We start from the raw sequence: 24,440 nt of genomic DNA, 5'->3' as shown, positions 1-24,440 counted from the left end.
TATTCACTGGAGTTTAAAAGGATGAGGGGGGATCTTATAGAAACATATAAAATTATAAAAGGACTGGACAAGCTAGATGCAGGAAAAATGTTCCCTATGTTGGGCGTCCAGAACCAGGGGCACAGTCTTAAAATAAAGGGGAAGCCATTTAAGACTGAGGTGAGAAAAAACCTTTTCACCCAGAGAGTTGTGAATTTGTGGAATTCCCTGTCACAGAGGGCAGTGGAGGCCAAATCACTGGATGGATTTAAGAGAGAGTTAGATAGAGTTCGAGGGGCTAGTGGAGTCGAGGGATATGGGAAGAAGGCAGGCCCGGGTTATTGATTGGGGACGATCAGCCGTAATCACAATGAATGGCAGTGCTGGCTCGAAGGGCCGAATGGCCTCCAACTGCACCTATTTTCTATGTTTCTATATCTATGTTTCTATATAAATGGTTGTTATTGTGATTAGAGGCCTGTGACCAGTGGTGGGTCCTCTGTTTGTCATCTTCATCAGTGATTTGGATGATTGTATTGTCATACAACAGGCCCTTTGGCCCAACATGTCCTTGCTGACCAAGTTGCCCCATCTAAGCTGATCCAAATTGCTCACGTTTGGCGTATTTCCCGCTAAACCTTTTGTATCCATGTATCTATCATGTCACCCATACCTTCTCCAGAGATGTTGCCTGTCCCGCTGAGTTACTCCAGCTTTTTGTGTCTATCTTAAGTAGCTTAAATGCTGCTATTGTACCTTTGTCAACTATGTCCGATGGCACCTCGTTCCATATACCCGCAACCCTGTGAGGGATAAAGTTGCCCCTCGGGTTCAGAATCAGAATCACACTTTATTCACCAAGTATGTTTTGCAACATACGAGGAATTTCATTGGCCAGGTCAGTCTACAATTAAAAGTAACAGATCACTTAAAAAACACATTTTAACATGAACATCCACCCCAGTGACTCCTACACATTCATCACTATGATGGAAGGCGAAATAAAGTTCAAGTCCTTCCCTTAGTTCTTCCTCGGTCGTGGGCCTCGAGCCCCAGTTGACGGGATGATCTTAACTCCCGTAGCCGGCGGCATTCGGGCCCTCCGCGTCGAGGCGATCAAGCTCCTGCTTCAGGGGGATGTCAGCTCCCCCGCGCCAGGCGATCGAACCTCGCGTCGGGGCTGGTGACCCTTCCGCGATGTTGGAGCTCCCGACTCGGCCTCACACAAGACTGAGCATTTGATGTTGATTCCGCGGTGGGAGCGATCCCAGGCAAGTTAAGTCCACAAAACTTTTTACAAACTAAAAAATAACAAAAAATGTGAAAAAGACGAACAGACTGCCGACAAGGCAGCCATCGCTCCGACGCCCCTGGTTCCCATTAAATCTTGTCCCTCTCACCTGAAACCTATGTTCTCTGGTTTTTGATTCCTCTGCTCTGGGTAAAAGACTTTGTGTATTCTCCCTATCTATTCCCCCCCCATGATATTATACACCTCTATAAGATCGCCCTCATCCTCCTGCGCACTAAGGAATAAGGTCTTACCCTGCCCTCTAGCTCAGCTTCTATAATTCTGGCAACAAGCTTGCATCTTCTCTGCACTCTTTCCAGCTTAATGACATCCTTCAGAGTGACTAAAACTGAACATAGTACACCAAATGTCTCCTCACCAGCATTCTATACAACTTTAACATATCCCAACTATACTCAATACCCAGTGTTGTTAACATGGTTGGTATATTTGTAAAATACACTGAAGTTGGCAGTGTAGTTGAGTTGACAGTGCAGAAGGTTATATAGAAACATAGAAAATAGGTGCAGGAGTAGGCCATTCGGCCCGTCGAGCCTGCACTGCCATTCAATATGATCATGGGTAATCATCCAACTCAGTATCCTGTACCTGCTTTCTCTCCATACCCCCTGATCCCTTTAGCCACAAGGGCCACATCTAACTCCCTCTTAAATATAGCCAATGATCTGGCCTCAACTACATTCTGTGGCAGAGAATTCCACAGATTCACCACTCTCTGTGTGAAAAATGTTTTTCTCATCTCAGTCCTAAAAGATTTCCCCTTTATCCTTAAACTGTGACCTCTTGTTCTGGACTTCCCCAACATCGGGAACAATCTTCCTGCATCTAGCCTGTCCAACCCCTTATACGATCATAACAAGATGTAAATGAACTGGGGAAGTGAGCTTGGACAAGTGTGAGGTTGCATTGTAGCGAGTTAGACCAAGACTGGGCTTGCACAGTAAATGGCAGGTCCCTGGGCAGTGTTATAAAACAGAAACATCGGAGTACAGGTGCACAATTCCCCGAAAGTGGCAACACGGATAGACGGGGTGGTGAACCAGACATTCACCTTCATTGGTCAGTGCACTGAATATTGGAGTTGAAATGTCATCTTGCGCCTGTTTTATTAATTGGTGAGACCACACTTGGAGTATTGCGCGCAGTTCTGGTCATCCAGCTATAGGAAGGACGTCCTTAGGCTGAAAACAATGTGGAAAAGATTCACAAGGATGTTACTGGGTCTGGAGGGCTTGGGTTATAAGGAGAGACTAGGATTTTATTCCCTGGAATGTAGAAACCTGAAGAGGGTAATCGTATGTAAATCTATGAGAGGTATATACAGGGTGGATGGTCATGGGCTAGGGGAGCTTAAAATTAGAGGGCATAGATTTAAAGTGAAGGTACACAAAATTGCTGGAGAAACTCAGCGGGTGCAGCAGCATCTATGGAGCGAAGGAAATAGGCTGACGTTTCGGGCCGAAACCCTTCTTCAGACTGATGGGGGGTGGGGGGGGAGAAGGAAGGAAAAGGGGAGGAGGAGGAGCCCGAGGGCGGGCGGATAGGAGGGTGGGTGGAGACAGCTAGAGGGTCAAGGAAGGGGAGGAGACAGCAAGGGCTAGCAAAATTGGGAGAATTCAATGTTAATGCCATCCAGACGCAAGGTCCCCAGGCGGAATATGAGGTGCTGTTCCTCCAATTTCCGCTGTTGCTCACTCTGGCAATGGAGGAGACCCAGGACAGAGAGGTTGGATTGTGAATGGGAGGGGGAGTTGAAGTGCTGAGCCACCGAGAGGTCAGGTTGGTTATTGCGGACTGAGCGGAGGTGTTCGGCGAAACGATCGCCCAACCTACGCTTAGTCTTAGTGAGTGGGGAAAGATTTAAAAGGGACCTTATGGGCAGCATTTTGCTCAGAGGGCGGTGGGTATATGAAACAAACTGTCAGTAGAAGCTGTAGAGATGGGTATAATCACAACATTTAAAAGACGTTCAGACAGGTAACTGGATAAAATAGGTTTAGAGAAATATGGGCCAAAAACAGGCAAATAGTACTGGCATGGATAGACAACATGGACAGTATGGATGATATAGAATGAAGGGCCTGTTTTTCTGCTCTGTAATGTGTTGGCATTTATCACTATCTTCATTTACATTACTCAAAATCGTTAGAATATTTATTTGATGGAAGCGACACTGAGGCCTACAATAATTGCAAAGAGATACTGTGAAATACATAATTCATTGTATGTGAATGTAAATATTCAGAGTATCTTGGTAGAAAACCCAAAGGTTTTGTAAACCAGCATCGGCAGTTCCTTGTATTTCCTGAGGTGAATGGAACTGTGAATAGAACGTGATGTGTAACCTGCACTGTATGGCCACAGTATAACCTATACCTCTTTGTATTCTTGTCCATATTGTAATGATCTATGTATGTGCAAGTTAACAGCGGAATCTCCGTCATGCACTGTTTTCAGCTTTTCATCGTTTATAAAGTTCTTTCTAATTTCATTTCTGCTTGTATTAAATTCCATTTGCTGCAACTTTCAATTATTAATCTGTCAATATGTTTCTATTGTGCTATCTGCAGTACAGAATATATTTGTAATATGGACAAACCTAGGTAGGCAGCTTTTTGTTCTATTATATAAGGGCAGAGTTAAGAAATTTGAGCGTTAATGAAATTGGTAGTGTAGTTTCAAGGTTGAGAGTTGTAGACCCGAGGAAGCAATCATTGGATCGGTTTGATGGAAGGAAAGATGATGCAAATAATTCAGTCTAGACAAGCATGTGGTAATGAATTTTGCAGGACAAGTAAGCCAGATACAAAATGATAAATTAATTCCATAAAGAGCCTTGGGGTATATGTTCACAGATTCTTGAAGGTAGCAGGACAGACTTTTATCGAATAAGGCATAAAAAAAATGATCTGTGGGGTCATGCAAGAATCGTATAAAACACCAGACAGCAGCTTGAGTAGTGCATCCAGTTATAATGATCATATTACAAGATGTGTTAACTCTGGAGTGAGAACAGAAGAGACTTACAAGCATGTTATCAGGACTGGCGAAGTTTAAATTAAATGTAAGTTTGGCCATATGGGTTTTTAAGTCATTAGAACATGTCAGGATATTTTATCGAGGCATTGAAATTATGTATGAAGCCAGAAAGAATGGAAACATACCTTAACAGAGAGGTCAAAAGGTTGGAGCATAGATTTAAGGTAACAAGTAAAAGTATTCAAGGGGAGTTGCCCATTAGGGAAATAATCTGATAACGTACTAGTTCTATATAAATCGGCAATATATAAATAAATAAAGTTCTATTATAAATAAGCCGTCTGTCCATTCCCTCCATTTATTCCGACTGACTCATTGGGTTCCACCAATATGTTTGGTTTTTATACTCAATATTCCCTGCGTCTGCAGTTTCTTGCGTCCCCAACAACCTTTCTGCATTTAAGGTATTGTCACAGACTGGTTTGATGAATATAAAAGTTAGCAATCTCCTTTTATTGATTGTATGGTCTTAGCCAATGAGCAGTTAATTAATGAATATAGTTTTCTGGAGACAATTGTTTTTGTCTGAATCCAGTGTTCTAGACTCGCCTATTGTTCTGTATACTTTTCCCATTGTTGCAAGTTCAATGTCATGTCCTTACTGTAATTTGTTAATTCTTTCTGTGGTGGTTAGGCTGGAACATGGAGAATGTAGTGTCTCTACTTGCTATACACTCACACCAGTATGGAATTCTTCCACAAGGTTCATGTAACTGTAATGTTTTGCCACCACCTATTTTGATCACTGTTACCTTATGTCTCTTACATCTAGGAAATTTATCTGAATTTGCAGTGAAACGTTTCTTGTCATGACCACCACTTCCGAACGAAAGTTTGTAAACCTACGAAAACGTTTAGATCAACTTGGATACAGGCAGCCCCTCGGGATAGACACACTCCCCCTGGTGGAAAAGCTTTTCAGGTATTTTATTTTAAAGTCTGTACCTTGTTACACATTTTTCAGATTCATTCCACAGAGAAAAAATATTACAACAGATGTTAGTAAATAGAAACATAGAAAATAGGTGCAGGAGTAGGCCATTCGGCCCTTCGAGCCAGCACCGCCATTCATTGTGATCATGGCTGATTATTCAATATGATCAGGGTTGATCATCCAGAAATAGTAGCCCCATTCCTGCTTTCTCCCCGTATCCCTTGATAGTAAGCACAAAAACATTTTAGTTAAGGAAAGACTAAAGAGGGATAGGATTATCGTGGGAAATGCAGAGGGAGTGGTGAAGATTGTAGCAGGGAAGCATTAAAAAAATGACAGTGAGTGGGAGGAGGATGAAACGTAGAAAGGGAAAAGGCGAGAGTTGAGGTTTATGGCTGGGAATTGCTGTCTCATTAGAAGAAAGAGAGGAGGTGATCAGAGTGGAATTATGGTGTTGGGAGGTAATTTAAATTTCTAACATTTAAGGAGCTAGAGAAGCAGTTGAGTATCCAACTTCTGAATCTGAAATAAGGGTTTGCAGAGTGATTTATGTTTAAAGATCCTGCTTCGTACATGTATGATTTCGACTAGCAAGTTTTTCTAGAAATCTTTTATCTGGGATGGTGCAGGTATCTTTTCTGCTTTGTACCTCTTGATGGATTTTTGTCATTCTGACTGTCTGATGCTGAATCTTATGTCTTTTTAGAGCTGTAGAATGCTTTCTTGAATTTCTGCATCTACACTTTTTCTGTAGAACTTTGCCTTTTCTAATATATCTATTTCAACTTTCTTATTCTAGAGGGCATTGTTTATGTTCTTTTTCCTCAGGGTATCTCATGACATTATTGCATCGCATAACCGTTTGATCTTTGCAAGTATTGAAGGATATTGTTCCTTAGAAAATGTGAGGTTTAGCTTTAGCAGACTGATTGCTGGGATGAGTGGTTTTCCCTATGTGTTGTGTTCAATAAATCACCGGATTCAGACAACAGAGTTTGATTCAAAGGTTACACAAAAAAGCTGGAGAAACTCAGCGGGTGCAGCAGCATCTATGGAGCGAAGGAAATAGGCAACGTTTCGGGCCGAAACCCTTCTTCAGAGTTTGATTCAATATCTATTTTATTACACAACTAAGGCACATACACTGACGTATCCCCGAATATCCCCGTACGCACTGGCAAACCCCGAGTACACAGCAGAGCAAGGCACAGGATGTTCCTACGTACACTCACATATCCCCATACACACTCACAATCACATTACAGCACGATGTACAAGTTTCTGTTCTTGATCACCTGGCACCGTTCGCTCCACGGTGCATGGCTGGGGCTCACTCCTCGAAAGGGCACCCAACACCATCCTTTATGGCATTTCTAATCTGAGCAGACTGTGTCACTACCCCCTCCCCGAGCCAATCATAAGCCTCCGTTGTCTACAACGTTTCTGCACCACTAGCGTACAAGGTCCACCCAACTATTGCTGTTGTGTTTTGTACACCAAAGCTGTGCTTTCCCATAGAATGGTGTGATTTCTCAGGCATTGTAAGTTCCCAGGCATGGACAGATGTAAGGCCAATTCTGGGAGATAGTGTGTTTGAATCTTGTTTTCGGAGGGCTTAGAATGCAAGCTGCTAATTTAGCTGATAACTTCAGTTTACATTTCAGCTGAAATTGGCTATTTAACCCTTACACTACACCCTATAAAGAGAAATGATTGAGACCTATACTTGCTGGAGTTTGAGGAATTGTAATTAGTATGGTGAAGTATGAAATATTCTGAAAGACTGACACCACAGGTTGTTTCCTCTTGGAGAGTTTAGAACTGTTTCTGAGTAAGTGATTAGTCATTTAGCATCACAGTGAGAGATGTTTGCATCCTGTGTTGCCACGGCAAAAGTTGGTACAGTGGATTGAATCGGGGAATATTTCCATCAGTGTGTAACATTATGTAAATGTGCTATTACGTTACAGTGATTTGGTGCACACTACAGAAAGCCTTCGCAATGCCAAGCTATTATCTGGAAAAACAGAAAAAGAGAGCAGGAACTTGGACTCTGTACTTGAGCCATACAGAACTGAGAATGCACGTCTTGTCCAGGAAAACAACAAACTGCATCAGGAATTACTGCGGTTAAAAGAGGAATCAGATCAACAGATCAAAGGTATTGGTGGGCTGCAAACTCAGCATGGGCAAATTCTCAAAGTATTTACCAAATATTACTGTTTTCTTCGCGCATAAATCTGATGTGCCTACTACACTCCCTTGAGCCCTACCATTCATTGTGTAGGTCCTGCCCGTTAGACTCCCCAAAATGCAACACCTCACATTTCTCTATTAAATACCATCAACCACTTACAGTGCCCTCCATAATGTTTGGGACAAAGACCCATCATTTATTTATTTGCCAATGTACTCCACAATTTTAGATTTGTAATAGAAAAAAATCACATGTGGTTAAAGTACACATTATCAGATTAAGGCCATTATTATAAATTTTGGTTTCACCATGTAGAAATTACAACATTGTTTATACATAGTCCCCTCATTTCAGGGCACCAAAATGTTTGGGACACAGCAGTGTCATGTAAATGAAAGTAGTCATGTTTATTATTTTGTTGCGTATCCTTTGCATGCAATGACTGCTTGAAGTCAGTGATTCATGGACATCACCAGTTGCTGGGTGTCCTCGCTGGTGCTGCTCCGCCAGGCCTGTATTGTAGCTTTAGCTTATGCTTGTTTTGGGGGCACTCCAATTGGAATTGGAATTGACCATTTTTTTAGCTTTGGAAAAACTCCTTTGTTGCTTTAGGAGAATGTTTTGGATCATTGTGTTTCTGTAGGATGAACTGCCGGCCAATGAGTTTTGAGGCATTTGTTTGATCTTGGGCAGATACAATGTGCCTGTACACTTCAGAATTCATCATGCTACTACCACCAGCAGTTGTATCATCAATGAAGATAAGCGAGCCAGTTCCTTCAGCAGCCATACCAGGGCTCTCACTTAACTTTTTTTTCCCTGTTGCCAGTCGGGTAACCTCGGCAGCTTTTTAGGTTACCAAATGACAGTTTAGGTGGTCATTTTAGTCGGAATTATGCTCAATGAAGCATTCACATATTATTTCTGCTTCAAATAAAGTCACAAACTAAACATAGTCACCAATCATGACATGATATATACCACAATGACATGCAGCAAAATTATAATACAGTATCTCAACTCTTTTTACACATTGCAATTAATGCAATTTCTATTAGTTCTTTCCACTTCCAAACAAAGATGTGGTTGGATTATTCAGCGTATGATCAACCTGTGTCAATAAATCCTGGACCATGGTCACATATATGCTTAACCATGCACACTACAGATTGATGCAAGCATGTTTTCAGTGAATGACTGAAAATTACCATGACATGGCCATAGCATGGGTCGTTATTGTTATTGGTACAGAAACACTCGCTTCCCACATAATTTATCCATAACAAAATATACAGGTTGCAAGGAAATTTATTTTTTTTTTTTAATTTTTTTTTTATTAGAAGTACAGTAAATTACAGTAATACACATCACATATATCTTATTACATTTGTTGCACCACTTTGTTTTTCGTGCTTTAAAAAAGGTAGAAATAAAAGAAGTAAGGAAAGTGAGCAAGAATCGTGAAGGTGCAGGAAAGTGTTGGGAAAAGAAAGCCCCTTTGGGAAGAAGTTAGAGAAACTAGTAAAGAAAGGAAATAAGACCCTAGAAAGAAAAGAAAAAAAAAAGAAAAACAATCGCTCTATTGTAACACAAAACTCCGCAAAAAAGGATATACCAACCGTGTTTTTTTTAATTTATTTTATACCCCCCCGTTACCAGCTCCTGGTACCATTTATATTTTAAATTACTATTGCACCTTATGCTTGTAATAGTTCTGTAAATGCAGACCACGTCAAGGAAATTTCTAAAGGCATTTTATTGTAATCTATCTATCTATCTATAATATAAAACTGTGTGTGTGTGTGTGTGTGTGTTTCTGCCTGACTTGTGGTTGCCAGCCTTTGATTCGTTGCTACGGCATCATCACACGCAGAAACGCCAAGATTTTTTCCATTTCGGTCTCCTGACCAAATTTGTGATGTATATGACCGACTAGAAGTAAAACCTGGATAAATCCGACATATAGTTATGAATGTTGCTCAGTAAATAACTACAGTACTGATACTACATATTAAGAGCATTGATTTGCCGTTAAAATGAATTCTGTAATAACGTGTCAACGGTAGCAGTGACAATCGAACACTGCGGTTTTAATGTTTCACGTGTTACCAATTTAATTAATCCATCTCTATGGACTAAAACAAATAATAACATTGGGAATTAAAACACATTTGATTGCATCCATTATCAAACATAGGCAATGTTCGCTCTGAAGACTTTTCCAACACAATAGGGCCAAGGAGAGGGGGGGTGTGAATCAGTGCGGGGTGGATAGACGGCGGGGGGGTTGAGAAGGCAATCGGTGCAGAATGGATGGATTGAAGCAGGTGCATTAGTACATGTTGGTTGGAGTATCTAAAATTATGAGGGGAGTGCACGGGGGATGTCAGTGTTTTTGAATGGGGGGATCAGTATGGGATGGGGGGGGGGGTCAGTACAGCATGAATGGGGGGTTCAGTAAAGGATAAATGGGGGTAGAGAAAAATGCTGGAGAAACTCAGTGGGTGAGGCAGCATCTATGGAGCAAAGAAAATAGGCAATGTTTCGGATCGAGACCATTCTTCAGACTGTTCCCCCCATTCTTCTTGAATGGGAGGATCAGTACAGGATGGATGGGGGGGATCAGCGCAGGATGAATGGGAGGATCAGCACAGGATGAATTGGGGTGTCATTAGAGTGTGGATCGGAAGGTCTGTGCAGGATGAATGGAGGATCACTACAGGATGAATGAGGGAATCAGTACAGGATGAATGGGGGGGATCAGGGAACAGTACAGGATGAATGGGGATCAGTACAGGATGAATGGGGGGATCAGTACACGATGAATGGGGGATCAGTACAAGATGAATGAGGGGATCAGTACAGGATGAATGGATGGATCAGTAAAAGATGAATGGGTAGATCACTACAGAATGGATGGGGGGATAGGTGCAGGGTAAATGGAGGGTGGGTCAGTACGGGATGAATGGAAGAGTGGCAGGAGCATCAATGCGAGGTGGATAGGGTGATCAGCGCAGGATGAAGAGGTGGGGAGGGGAGCACAGGGGATGTCACTGAAGGCTGAATAGAGGCGGGAATGGGGATCAGTGCGGGATGGAGAGGATAAGGGGGGGTGGTGGAGGGGGGCGTACAAGTGAGAGAGAGAGAGAGAGAGAGAGGGAGGGGGGGGAGGGGCAGAGGAGGTGGGTAGGAAGGAAGGTCAGCCCTCCTCGGACAACATCGCCCCGCTGCCTTGGCCCCCCTGTCCACTGCCAAGTGCCGCCGCCAAAGGGGGAGGTGGTTGGGATCTCCTCACCACGGCCTCCCCTCCTCAGCCAGCCAACAGGAAGGTGCGGAGCCGAGCGGTGCAGCTCAAGGATCCTATAGCTATAGGATCGTTGGTGCAGCTGCTGTAGATGGCGGAAGGAGGCCTCCCCCTCCCGTGCGAGATGGTTTGTTTTGAAAGCGGTTATCGCCGTTAGCAGATTTGCAAGCAGCGGCCGCTATTTGGGAGGAGGAGGCGGTGGAGCCGCTGCCACTTTGCGGGGCCCGTCATTCATCCCGACCCTTCGTCACCACGCACCTAATATCTTTGCCCCGCACGACAGCCGTTGCCGTAACGTTCCTTTGCTCCAGAGATGCTGCCTGACCCGCTCAGTTACTCCAGTTACTTCTGTGTCTATCTTCGGTATAAACCAGTATCTGCAGTCCCAAGCCGGGCAAAATGACTCGGCGTTTAGGTTGCCCGGCGGCACTTTGGGTGGTCATTGGCACTCGGGCAACCGAAAATTTCGAGCCCTGCATACATGTCCAGGCCATAACACCCCCACCACCGTGTTTCACAGATGAGGTGGTATGCTTTGGATCTTGGCCAGTTCCTTCTCTCCTCCATACTTTGCTCTTGCCATCACTAATATAAGTTAATCTTCATCTCATCTATCCACAAGACCTTTTTCCAGAACTGTGATTGAACTTTTAAGTACTTCTTGGCAAACTGTAACCTGGCCATCCTATTTTTGCGGCTAACCAGTGGTTTGCATCTTGCAGTGTAGCCTCTGTATTTCTGTTCATGAAGTCTTCTGCGGACAGTGGTCATTGACGAATCCACACCTGACTCCTGAAGAGTGTTTCTCATCTGTTGGACATGTGTTTGGGGATTTTTCTTTATTAAAGAGAGAATTCTTCTGTCATCAGCTTTGGGGGTCTTTCTTGGCCTGCCAGTCCCTTTGCGATTAGTAAGCTCACCAGTGCTCTCTTTCTTCTTAATGATGTTCCAAACAGTTGATGTTGGTAAGGATAAGCTTTGGCTGAAGTCTCTAACAGTTTCTCAGTCTCCTAATGGCTTTTTTGACTTCATTGGCACAACTTTGGTCCTCGTGTTGATAAACAGCAATAAACTTTTCCAAAGGTGATTGAAATACTGGAGGAAAGACTGTGCTGAGAGCTCTCTTATACCTGCATTAATGAGATAATTAAACACACCTGAGCACTTACAAACACCCGTGAAGCCATGTGTCCCAAACATGGTGCCCTGAAATGGGGGGACTATGTATAAACACAGCTGTAATTCCTACATGGTGAAACCAAAATGTATTAAAATGGCCTTTATTAAAATCTGACAATGTGCACTTTAACTGCATGTGATTTTTTTCCTATTATAAATCTCTCAAATTGTGGAGTACAGAGGAAAATAAATAAATGATGGGTCTCTGTCCCAAACATTATGGAGAGCACTGTATGCTAAAAGCAGTTATTTAAATATATGTGCATATTATAACTCTGCTATCAGTCCAGAAACACTAGGGTGATGAGGTCTGTCTGCATCTCGTTCCCATGGGAATAACAACAGAAGGCATGCCTGCTAAATATGTTACTTAAGCTGAGGTGGCTTGTTACGCAGAAATTCCTGATATGCAGTAAAAGTTGTACATTTTTGGATATATATTTATCACAATTTAGATTTAGTCAATGTCCTTGTGTTACCATCTAAAAATATTGTTAGTTCAGTGACAATTTGTGGTTTTCAAATGAATTATGTTTATAAGAAACAGTTACGCATGGTTCATGTGCAGCTTAATGTTGGCGTGCATATAAATGCAACCTGATTCTTGGGCTCGATTATCCAGTGTGTAAACCCACTCATAAAAACAGCGTAGACCTGGAGTGATCTAGATATTTGGTGTTTAATTTTAGTCTTCACATTTACGGTGTAACATGTTGGGGAAGCATTCATGAAGTTTCAAGGTGTAAAAAAGCCTTGTACTTTGTTTCCTGTCATGGTAGCCAGTTTAATGTTCTTGTGTGATGGTCCCAGATTAATTTACTTTTTTAAAATCTGAATATCGAAGTAAAATGCTTAATAAAACGATTGCAAATTCTCATGTCATTTCTCCACTGTTTCTTGTGTTCTCTGACATAATAAATAAACATAATAATAAACTGACAGCTCTATTATGTGATGTACGTTTTGTTTAAATTATCTTTCCTCTGTATTAAAGATTTAAAATACACCATTAGAAAATTAGAGCATGACACTGCAGATTTGAAATTCTTAAATAACCAGTATGTACACAAAGTACGATCACTGGAGAAGGAGAGCAAAGCAAAGACTGAAAAGATTCAGCAGTTACAAGAGAAAAATCTACAAGCAGTGGTGCAAACACCAGGTAACGTTACTGCTATTTGCAGTTTTCATGATTTTCAAAGTACGTCTGATAAGTTTGCAGTAATTTAGTGTGTATCAATGTGCTGCTAGGCTGTAGTGTCATGTACTAACTGTTATGAACTGGAATTATGGCTGCAAACAGCAAAATGTAACGTGAAATTTATATTAGTTTGTTTTGCATGTGTCATGTCATTATGTAAGTTCTGGTATCTACAGGAGGAGGAAAGTTAAAATGCTGCCTCAATTGATTTATTACATATCTGTTATCTGCACTTTGACAGACCTCTGCAAACGTCTGGACCTTTATTTTGGAATAATGGTTCCCTAATTTGTTGCATCAATGATGAAACAGGAAGCCTGGCACAGTCAGGAAACAGTTCACAGCCAACTGCCTTAGGTGGAGTTGTGTGTGTGGGTGGGGTTGTTGATTCATCTCAGAATGTTATATCCACAATACATTTCATGATAAAGAGCATTTGACTTGGAAATAAAGACAGAAAATAATGGAAAATTCCTCATTCTCTGATGCTGCTGACCCAGCTATCTTGAGCTTCACTACTAGTTTGTTGTTGATTGGTTAATTTAAAACATGCCATGATCTTGCTAATTAACAGAGCAAACCTGAATGTGATATGGCCTGTTACGTATTCCTATCAATAATAGGATTAGGGAAAATGTTTTTTCTCTTTTCTCAAAGAAGTAACGTAGTCTCATATATAACCCAAGATATCATTCATGTGCATTAACACACAGTGCCCTCCATAATATTTGGGACAAAGACCCATCATTTATTTATTTGCCTCTGTACTCCACAATTTGAGATTTGTAATTAAAAACATTATATGTTGTTAAAGTGCACATTGTCAGATTTTATTAAAGGGTATTTTTATACATTTTGATTTGGCCATGTAGAAATTACAGCTGTGTTTATACATAGTCCCCCCATTTCAGGGCACCATAGTGTTTGGAACACATGACTTCACGGGTGTTTGTAATTGCTCAGGTTTGTGTAATTGCCCCCTTAATGCAGGTATAAGAGAGCTCTCAGCACCCACTCTTTCCTCCAGTCTTTCCATCACCTTTGGAAACTTTTATTGCTGTTTATCTACATGAGGACCAAAGTTGAAAGTCAAAGAAGCCATTATAAGACTGAAAAACACGAATAAAACTTTGAGAAAACAGCCAAACCTTAGGCTTACCAAAATCAACTATTTGGAACATCATTAAGAAGAAAGAGGGCACTGGTGAGCTTACTAATCACAAAGAGACTGGCAGGCCAAGGAAGACCTCCATAGCTGATGACAGAAGTATTCTCTCTAATAAAGGAAAACCCCCAAGCACCTGTCTGACAGATGAGAAACACTCTTCAGAAGTCAGGTGTGGATTTGTTAATGACCATTGTCCGCAGAAGACTTCATGAATAGAAATACAGAGGCTACACTGCAAGATACAAACCACTGGTTAGCCGCAAAAATAGGATGGCCAGGTTACAGTTTGCCAAGAAGTACTTAAAAGAGCAACCACAATTCTTGGAAAAAGGTCTAGTGGACAGATGAAATGAAGATTAACTCATATCAGAGTGATGGCAAGAGCAAAGTGTGGTTGAGAGAAGGAACTGCCCAAGATCTAAAGCATACCACCTCATCTGTGAAACACAGTGGTGGGGGTGTTATGGCCTGGACATGTATGGCTGCTGAAGGTACTTGTTCACTTATCTTCATTGATGACACAACTGCTGAATTCTGAAGTGTATAGACACATCCTATCTGCTCAAGTTCAAACAAATGCCTCAAAACTCATTGGCCGGCGGTTCATTCTACAGCAAGACAATGATCCCAAACATCCTTAAGCAACAAAGGAGTTTTTCAAAGTTACAAAAGGTCAATGCTTGAGTGACCAAGTCAATCACCCGATCTGAACACAATTGAGCATGCCTTTTATATGCTGAAGAGAAAACTGAAGAGGACTAGCCACCAAAACAAGCAAGCTAAATATGGCTGCAATACAGGCCTGGCAGAGCATCACCTGAGAAGAATGCTGTGGTGGATGTTTATGTTAAATTCTATTGTGTATTGTGTTCATTTTAATTGTATGGCTGCATGGTAACTCATTTCACTGTACCTTAATTGGTACAGTGAAATTAATAAATGTGAACCTTGAACTGGTGATGGGGTGGAAGATTGTAACCTTAACGTGGTCTGCCTTGTTTCGACGAATGTAATTAACCTGGCATGCACAATCAAATAAGATCAAATAGAACAAGTTGTCCTACAACTTTAGGCTGTGCACGCCTTACGCAAGAAGACGAACTGGTGATGTCCATGAATCGCAGACTTCAAGCAGTCATTGCATGCAAAGGATATGCGACAAAATACTAAACATGACTACTTTCCTTTACATGACATTGTTGTGGCCCAAACATCATGGTACCCTGAAATGGGGGGACTATGTATAAACACTGCTGTAATTTCTACATGGTGAAACCAAAATGTATAAAAATGGCCTTTATTAAAATCTGCACTTTAACCACATGTGATATTTTCTATTACAAACCTCAAATTGTGGAGTACAGTGTCAAATAAATAAATGATGAGTCTTTGTCCCAAACATTATGGAGGGCACTGTAGCTATTTTAATAATGGTAAATAAATGAAAAAGGGTGGCACTGTGGCACAGCTGGTGGAGCTGCTGTGCCACAGCACCAGAGACCGAGGTTCCACCCTACTCATTCACTCTCATCTCTAGCTCCTTTGCACCTACATCCATTTTAGAACAATATTTTTTTTAAATTTTCTATTAATTTTTTAATAATCTTCTTATCCTTCCTACATAATCAGGGCTCTCACTTAACTTTTTTCCCCTGTTGCCAGCCGGGCAACCTATGCAGCTTTTTCGGTTGCCAAATGACAGTTTAGGTGGTCATTTAAGATGACGGATCGAATATGACGAATGAGATAATGTGCTCGGACGAAGTGCGTAGTTACCAGTCGGAATTATGCTCAATGAAGCATTCACATATTATTTCTGCTTCAAATAAAGTCACAAACTAAACATATTCACCAATCAAGACATGATATATACCACAATGACATGCAGCAAAATTATAATAACGGGCAGTCTAAAATTTAAAGACACGTGCCATAATTAATGACACAAAATAAGCCAAATGGCCACTACATTCTTCCACAATGGGCTGGAGCAGTCGGAAAGTTTGTCAATAGTTTAGTTTCGAGGTGCAGCGTCAAAACAGGTCCTTTGGCCCACCGAATTCGCGCTGACCAGTGATCCACCATACTAACACTATCCTACACACACTAGAGACAATTTACAATTTTACCAAAACCAATTAACCAACAAACCTGTACATCTTTGGAGTGTGGGAGGAAACCCATGTAGGTCAGGGGAGAAGGTACAAACTCAGTAAAGACTCCACACGTGGTCAGGATCGAACCCCGGTCTCTGGCACTGTAAGGCTACTGCCGTGCCACCCCTAGTTCTGCAGAAAAGCACAGCCTGCTGTAGAGCATACATTCAAGGATATCTATTGGTTGCGCTGAGTTGAGGGACTGGGTATACTTTGTTCCAGGTTGCTCAGCTTTATGCCAGTTACTATTAGCGTATCCAGAAGGATCCCAGGGTCATTGGCTTTATTTGAAAAGATAACTTTGTATTTTTCTTTTTGTTCAGTGTATGCTTGTGATGTTAAATGTGCAGTGTAGCTTCAAATTAATTTAGAAGTTATATTTTTCTTAATAATTTGAGTTTTAATTATTTAAATATTTTTCTATTTGTCATCAGAGACATTTGGAATCTAAAATAGCCTTTGATAACTTAGGCCATCAGGCTATCTTGAAGGCTGTGGTGGTGGCTGAAGCTTGGTATTCATGGCACTCACCGTTGTGAAGCCTTTGCCATGAAGCATACAGCCACAAACGGTAGTACAACCACAGGGCCAGACTGGGGAGCAATCATGCTGTGCAGTCACGGTCCAGCAATTATGAGGGCCAGTGGTAAACTGCTTCTATGCTGATTGGATGTTTTCAATTGTTTGGTAACTATGTAGAATTTCAGTTTAGTTTATTGTCATGTGCGCTGAGGTACAGTGAAAAGCTTTTGGTGTGTGCCATCCAGTCAGCAGTTGACTGCATGATTGCAATCGAGCCATTTACAGTGTTTTGATACATGATAAGGGAATAACATCTACAGGGCTCTCGCTTAACTTTTTTCCCCTGTTGCCAGCCGGGCAACCTTGTCAGCTTTTTAGGTTGCCAAATGACAGTTTAGGTGGTCATTTAAGATGGCTTGCATGACGTGTGCTCGGACGAAGTGCGTAGTTCCCAGTCGGAATTATGCTCAATGAAGCATTCACATATTATTTCTGCTTCAAATAAAGTCACAAACTAACATATTCACCATTCAAGACATGATATATACCACAATGACATGCAGCAAAATTATAATACGGTATTTCAACTCTTTTTACACATTGCAATTATTGCAATTTTTATTATTTCTTTCCACTTCCAAACAAAAATGTGGTTGGATCATTCAGCATATGATCAACCTGTGTCAATAAGTCCTGGACCTTGATAACATATATGCTTAACCATGCACACTACAGATTGATGCAAGCATGGTTTCTGTGAAGGACCGAAAGTTATCATGACATGGCCATAGCATTGGTCGTCATTGCTATTGGTACAGAAACACTCTCGCTTCCCACATAATTTATCCACAACAAAATATACAGGTTGCAAGGAATTTTCTAAAGGCATTTTATGATAATAGCTGTTAAAACTGACTATACCCATGTGACAGGTTAAACATTACACTAACTGACAAGAGATGGCTGAAGGACATAAATGCAGCAAATGTTCTTTTGGTAATATATTTAAAGGTGTCAAGACGCCACATTACCAGACATTCAGATTAGATGTATGTGGCAATGAAGATACCCAGTTTGTAAGCAACATTTTTTTTATCTTTAAAATTGGTGATAAATAGCTTTTTCCATCATTCCCTCTTCAGAAATAACATTAAAATTTCAATTGAAATATCTCCTGACCAAATTTGTGATGTATATGACTGATTGTAGAAGTACAACCTGGATAAATCCAACGTATAGTTGTGAATGTTGCTCATTAAATAACTACAGTACTGATACTCCATATATAGAGCATTGATTTGCCATTAAAATGAATTCTGTAATAACGTGTCAGTGACAGTCGAACACTGCGGTTTTAATGTTTCACGTGTTCACAATTTAATGAATCCATCTTTATGGATTAAAACAAATAATAACATTGGGAATTAAAACATATTTGATTGCATTCCGTTATCAAACATAGTCAATGTTTGCTCTGAAGACATTTCCAGCACAATGGGGGGTGTCTGAATCAGTACAGGATGTATAGATGATGGTGGTGGGGGGGGGGGGGGGTCTATGTATAGAGGGGAGAGCACGGGGGATGTCAGTGGGTTGAATTGGCGGGATTTGTGAAGGATGGATGGGGGGAGCAGTGCAGGATGAAGGGGAGGAGCAGTGCAGGATGGATGGGGAGGGGGGTCAGTACAGGATGAATTGGGGGACCAGTGTAGGATTGATGGGGAGTGGCAGGAGAATCAATGCGATGTGGATAGGGAGATCAGTGCAGGATGAATAGATGGGGGAGGGAAGGGAGTAGATGAGATGGGGAGGGGATAATGGGAGTGGAAGGGGGGCGTACGAGAGAGAGAGAGAGGGAGAGAGGATGGGGCAGAGGTGGGAAGGAAGGCCAGCACTCCCCGGACAACACCTGTCAGGCACGGAAATCGCAATCAAAATATGGAGGGGACCGCGGACAGAATCAAAGTTTGGACAGAATATCTTGGCGGCCGTGAGCACATGCGCACACTCACACACACGCGCAAGACTTCGGAGGCTCAATCCAACACTAAATGCAGCTCAACTGTGCCTGTCTCGCCCAAAGATACTAGAGGAGCTCCTCTATAATCTTTGGTCTCGCCTGCAGCCCTGTCTCAATCCAGACAGGGACAGGCAGAGTGCTGGGTTTAGCACTGTTTCTCTGCGCTGGCTGTGGGGCACCGCTCCCATCTGACTCCCGACGTCTCTGGTCACCCCCAGGGGGGTGGGGGCTCTCGGGTGGGGATGGGGATGGGTCCAGTGGCGGTTCAGCAGAGATTGCAGCGCCGGAGACCGGGATCGATCCTGGCTGCGGTGCAGGTCTGCCGAGAGTGTTTTGGCTCGTCTCCCTCCTCCAATCACCGCGCTCAATCTCCCCCCCCACCCCCCTACTCTATTTCAGCCACTGACCGACACCTCCCTCCTCCAAGGGTCTGTTTTGAAAGCGCCGTTGGCTGAGTGGCAGCAGCGGCGGTTATCAGGCCAGCGGGTTGCAGGAGGAGGAGTAGATGGAGCCATCGCTGCTGTGCGGGGCCCGTCATTCGCTCCAACCCTCCGTCACGCCACACTTAGCATCTTTCCAACAACCGTCGCTGACACAAAACGTCACGTTCCTTTTCTCCAGAGATGCTGCCGGACCCGCGGAGTTATTCCAGTTTTTTGTGTCTATCTTCGGTATAAACCAAGTTGCCAAGCCGGGCAAAATGACTCGCCGTTTAGGTTGCCCGGCGGCACTTTGAGTGGTCAGTGGCACCCGGGCAACCGTTAATTTCGAGCCCTGATAAGGGTGTCACCGTCAGGAGACGTGCAAATGTCTTAAACATTCAAAGGCACTCAAGTACAAATTAAAAATTAACCATAGTAATGTGTATTCTTGAAAAGTAGCTAAAATGAAAACATTTAAAATAAATCAAGCCTCATTTTGCAACCGCAAGAGATGCAACACTTGTCCCTTTACCTCCCCCCTCGACTCCGTTCAAGGATCCAAGCAATCGTTCCAGGTGCGACAGAGGTTTACCTGCATCTCTTCCAACCTCATCTATTGCGTCCGCTGCTCTAGATGTCAGCAGATCTATAGCGGTGAGACCAAGCGGAGGTTGGGCGATCGTTTCGCCGAACACCTCCGCTCGGTCCGCAATAACCAAGCTGACCTCCTGGTGGCTCAGCACTTCAACTCCCCCTCCCACTCCATCTCCGACCTCTCTGTCCTGGGTCTCCTCCATGGCCACAGCGAGCAGCACCGGAAATTGGAGGAACAGCACCTCATATTCCGTTTGGGGAGTCTGCACCCCGGGGGCATGAACATCGAATTCTCCCAATTTTGTTAGTCCTTGCTGTCTCCTCCCCTTCCTCAGCCCCCCTGCTGTCTCTTCCCATCCCCCAGCCTTCTGGCTACTCCTCCTTTTCCCTTTCTTGTCCCCACCCACCCCCGCCCCCGAGCAGTCTGAAGAAGGGTTTCGGCCCGAAACGTTGCCTATTTCCTTCGCTCCATAGATGCTGCTGCACCCGCTGAGTTTCTCCAGCTTTTTTGTGTAACCCTCATTTTCTTCAGATTAGCTGTACATTAACAGTAAAAATTTGTAAATTACATTACTCTAACCATTCATCCTCAGAGCCAATACTTTTCCAAATGCACAATTTGCAACTCTTGCACTATGTCTAAGCTGGCATAGGTTTATCAGTATATTTCCCAATGGTTTTTGGAACCTTGTAGGAATTAGCACTCACTAGCTGAACTCGATTGATGCCCAACTTTAAAGTACAATTGAGAAATTCTCGACAATCAACTGTGTATAAATTTGGGACTTTGCGGCAGCACAATAGCTCAGCGTTAGAGCTGTTGCCTCAGCGCGAGAAACCTGGGGTCAATCCTGACTGGGTGCTGTCTGCTTGGAGTTTATACATTCTCCCTGCGACCGCATTGGTTTTCTCCAGGTGCTATGGTTTCCTCCCACATTCTAAAGGCGTGCAGATTTGTTGGTTAATTGGATTCTGTAAATTGTCTTTACTGTGTAGGATGCTGAAGTGCGATAATAAAGAACTGGTGAACGATTGTCAATGTGGACAGACCGAAGGGCCTTTTTCCATGTTGCATCTCTAAACTAAACTAAACTAAACTAAACATAGAAAATAGGTGCAGGAGTAGGCCATTCGAGCCTGCACCGCCATTCAATATGATCATGGCTGATCATCCAACTCGGTATCCTGTACCTGCCTTCTCTCCATACCCCCTGATCTCTTTAGCCACAAGGGATCAGGGGGTATTTTAGAACTTTAGAACTTCATGACCTTCCACAGTTACAAAGATAAATGCTGACTGTTCTACATGGAATTGCTGGCATTTTTGAAGAAGGTTCAAGCCACTGACATCACATTAACATGTCTCTCGCCAAATGGTTGATAAAAATATTGCATCACTGAAGGTTAGGTCATAAAATGACATCATAGAACAAATAGACCTATGTAACCCAGTTACCAGGAACTTTGATACTCCTGTAATCAAGTCTATTGAAATCACAGTCAAAATGTTGTCAAACGGTAGAAATGTCCAAATTAATTGGCGTTGGTTTAATTTATTTTATTGGACATAATTATTTCAATTCTGCACCTAAAAGTTAAAAAAAAAACAATAAATCAGTTTTAGTTGAGGACCAAGCATGGAACGTACGTACATCAAACGCGAACAAATGAGGTGAGATCTTAATAACCTTGGTGCAGAACAATTGACTTTTGTTTATTTTGCAGGTGGCAAAAGGCGCACTATCCCATTTCGCCGACAGCGAATGCAAATTGATCAGTCAATTCCTCCATCAGGGATTGCATCAGCGCCACAAATGCATACTGAAGATCCCTACTATCTGGACCTATTGAATGTGGCTGATGATAGGTATTTATAATTTGTAATTCCTAAAGCTATACAATTATTATAGAACTTAATACATTTATTTTTTATTAAGAGAGCGTAAAACGATACTTAATTTTGATATTAGTTTACAGATTAAAATTTAATGACTGTCCTAAAGTAATGTTGGATAAATTTACATAATAGGGCATATGAATAATGACCTAATTCTAATTGCAAAATAAGGAACACTGAACTTACAATAGCTCAGTTCAAAAGAAAAGTCTGGTAGAAAAGTTGAATCTTTAGAATAGGCGTATTGGTAAATGATTCTAAGGAATTTGGGTAATCAAGCATATAGAGCATAGTATCATCTACGGGTCAGTCAGTAGCACTCCGACAGTGAGAAGGACAGTACTGAAATGTTTACAACGATCTTTACTTAAAAATGTTACTGAGTCTTATTTAAGTTGACCACTCTCTAATATCAATGCACAGTGAGTGCACAGGACACATCAATGGCTACAAATGTTGATAACATTATGGGGGTGGTCTAGAATAATTAGCTATGCTCCTAGTTAAGCAATTCTGTTACATCAACAATTCTAGCATCAGTTTGACAGTTGTCCAGCAATTGTTAAGAGTCAGGTCAATAGTGTTTAATTGTAATATGTACTGAATATACTGAAACGGAACAAGAACATTCTTACTTGCAGAACTTGTCTAGCCATGCCGTGACACAAAAGGATAGAAAATATACAATGAATTATTATTACCTTGTTTTCCCTACTCCCAATTGCCACCAAATTATGGAAGGAGTTTTTAACAGTGCATTCAGAGAGCCATTACTCAGCAATAATCCAATTGCTGATACTTAAAATTTTCAGTACTCAGTTTCAAACCTCATAACAGTCTGATCCAGACAATGCCGGTGAGGTATATGTGACTTCCCTTGATGCTACGGAATGCTAATTTCAATCTTTATCTGGAAGAGCTATTGCAGCACGCAGAATTATATCAGACACATTAAGTAGTTGTTGTTTCAAGCTATTATTGAAGTCTAGTACAAGCCAAGAGAATTATATCATAGTCTTAATGTGAGGGCAGTGGAATAAATAAAATGGTTGCTATCCAACGGCAGTGATTGGGCTAAAGTAATAAATAATGTTTGCAGCTTGTGGGCAAGGCATCCATACTACCAAAAAAAATCAACCTCTAATGGGCATCAATGCCGAGAGTCCCATCATCAGCATCCTTGGATGACTTTTGATCAGAAATATGGCTGGATCTGCCAGGTAATTACCATAGCTATTTTGTATAGATATTCTTCGGCAAGTGACTCCACCTATTTAAATTATACAAAGAAGTGTGTCAAGAATTTTTTACATTTGATTAACATTTCATTCCCTAACTTAAACAATTGTCTGCTCTATCCAAAGAGTACTATGTTCAAAATTCATAATAGACATATGCTAAGGTCTTTATTTATCAAACGCACCATCTTCAAGTCAAAGGAAGAAGGTGCATGGGAGTAATATATTTTAATCATACAGCATCATGATATTAAAGTAAATTATACTTTATGTTGCTGGTTCAAAATTCTGCAATGTCTTAAGTGTCTTTGCCATACACATTTCCTGAGGATTAAAGATAAATCACTAGCACCTTCACAGAACAGTAAGAAATTGGGAGTACAGCCATAAAATTAAATCTCCCTAAATATACTTCATAATTCCTAAATATATAATAAAAAGACGCATCCTAACAGCATATCCCATAATTGTCACCACAGTGGCACAACTTGTAGAGCTGCTGTCTCGCAGCTCCAGTTTCCTGGGTTCGCTGCTGAGCCCCCCCCCAGTCTGTATTTGCACATTCTTGCAGTTGACTGGGTTTCCTCCCACATTCCAAAGGCGGTGGGTTAATTAGCCACTGTAAATTGCCCAAGTGTATAGTGAGTGGTAAAATCTAGGCAATGTAAAATGGGATTAGTGTAAAGGGATGCTTGATGGTAGGCACACACTCGGGGCAGAAAGCCTGTTTCAATGCTATGAAACTCTATGATAACCCTTTACATGAGAAACATGGCAACCAGTTTGTGCACAGCAGCTGCTACAAACAACAGTATTTAAATACCATATAATGACGTAATAATGTTGACTGATAGATAAATAGTGGTTGAAGGCAACTCCAGCTTTTCTTCTAAATAATGTCATGGGATAATTTCAACTCAGAACATGAGGCTCTTTGTTAATACCAAGTCTTTCGATGGTGAACCATTCCCTCATTTACTAAACTGAAATATCAGCCAACATTTTCTACCCAAATTTCTGGAGAGAGACTTTAACTTACAACTTTTTTTCTCAGATGTGTAAATTGTGTCAACTGTCACAAAACCATTAATAGTCTTAGAATGAGGCTGCTCAGTTGATCTTTCTGGCATTATTAATTTTGAATAGTATGCCCCAGCATGAAAAAATGTGTAAGCCACTAAATTGAGGACTTCATCAATGAGCTTGGCTTTGTTTGTATTTGTCTCCAAAATCATTTGTTGTCATCACAATGGCCACAGGTGAGGATTTTACAGCCTT

General features: G+C 41.8%; 1 protein-coding gene across 7 annotated transcripts in view; it reads left to right on the top strand.

The window, feature by feature from the left end:
* Nucleotides 1–24,440, top strand: part of cep135 (centrosomal protein 135) — a 106,024-nt gene that overhangs the window by 7,258 nt on the left and 74,326 nt on the right. For 6 of the 7 annotated variants that reach the window (XM_055635871.1, XM_055635845.1, XM_055635839.1 and 3 more), the window contains exons 2-5: nt 5,103–5,252; nt 7,235–7,425; nt 12,939–13,106; nt 21,753–21,894. In XM_055635871.1, the coding sequence (XP_055491846.1) occupies nt 5,140–5,252; nt 7,235–7,425; nt 12,939–13,106; nt 21,753–21,894 (614 nt within the window). In that variant the 5' untranslated portion in view covers nt 5,103–5,139. The remainder of the gene's footprint in view (nt 1–5,102; nt 5,253–7,234; nt 7,426–12,938; nt 13,107–21,752; nt 21,895–24,440) is intronic. The other variant, XM_055635862.1, reaches the window with a different exon arrangement.

This window comes from Leucoraja erinacea, chromosome 1 (assembly GCF_028641065.1).
Source record: "Leucoraja erinacea ecotype New England chromosome 1, Leri_hhj_1, whole genome shotgun sequence".
Classification (NCBI taxonomy): Eukaryota; Metazoa; Chordata; class Chondrichthyes; order Rajiformes; family Rajidae; genus Leucoraja; species Leucoraja erinaceus.
This window is presented reverse-complemented; position numbering and strand designations above follow the sequence as displayed.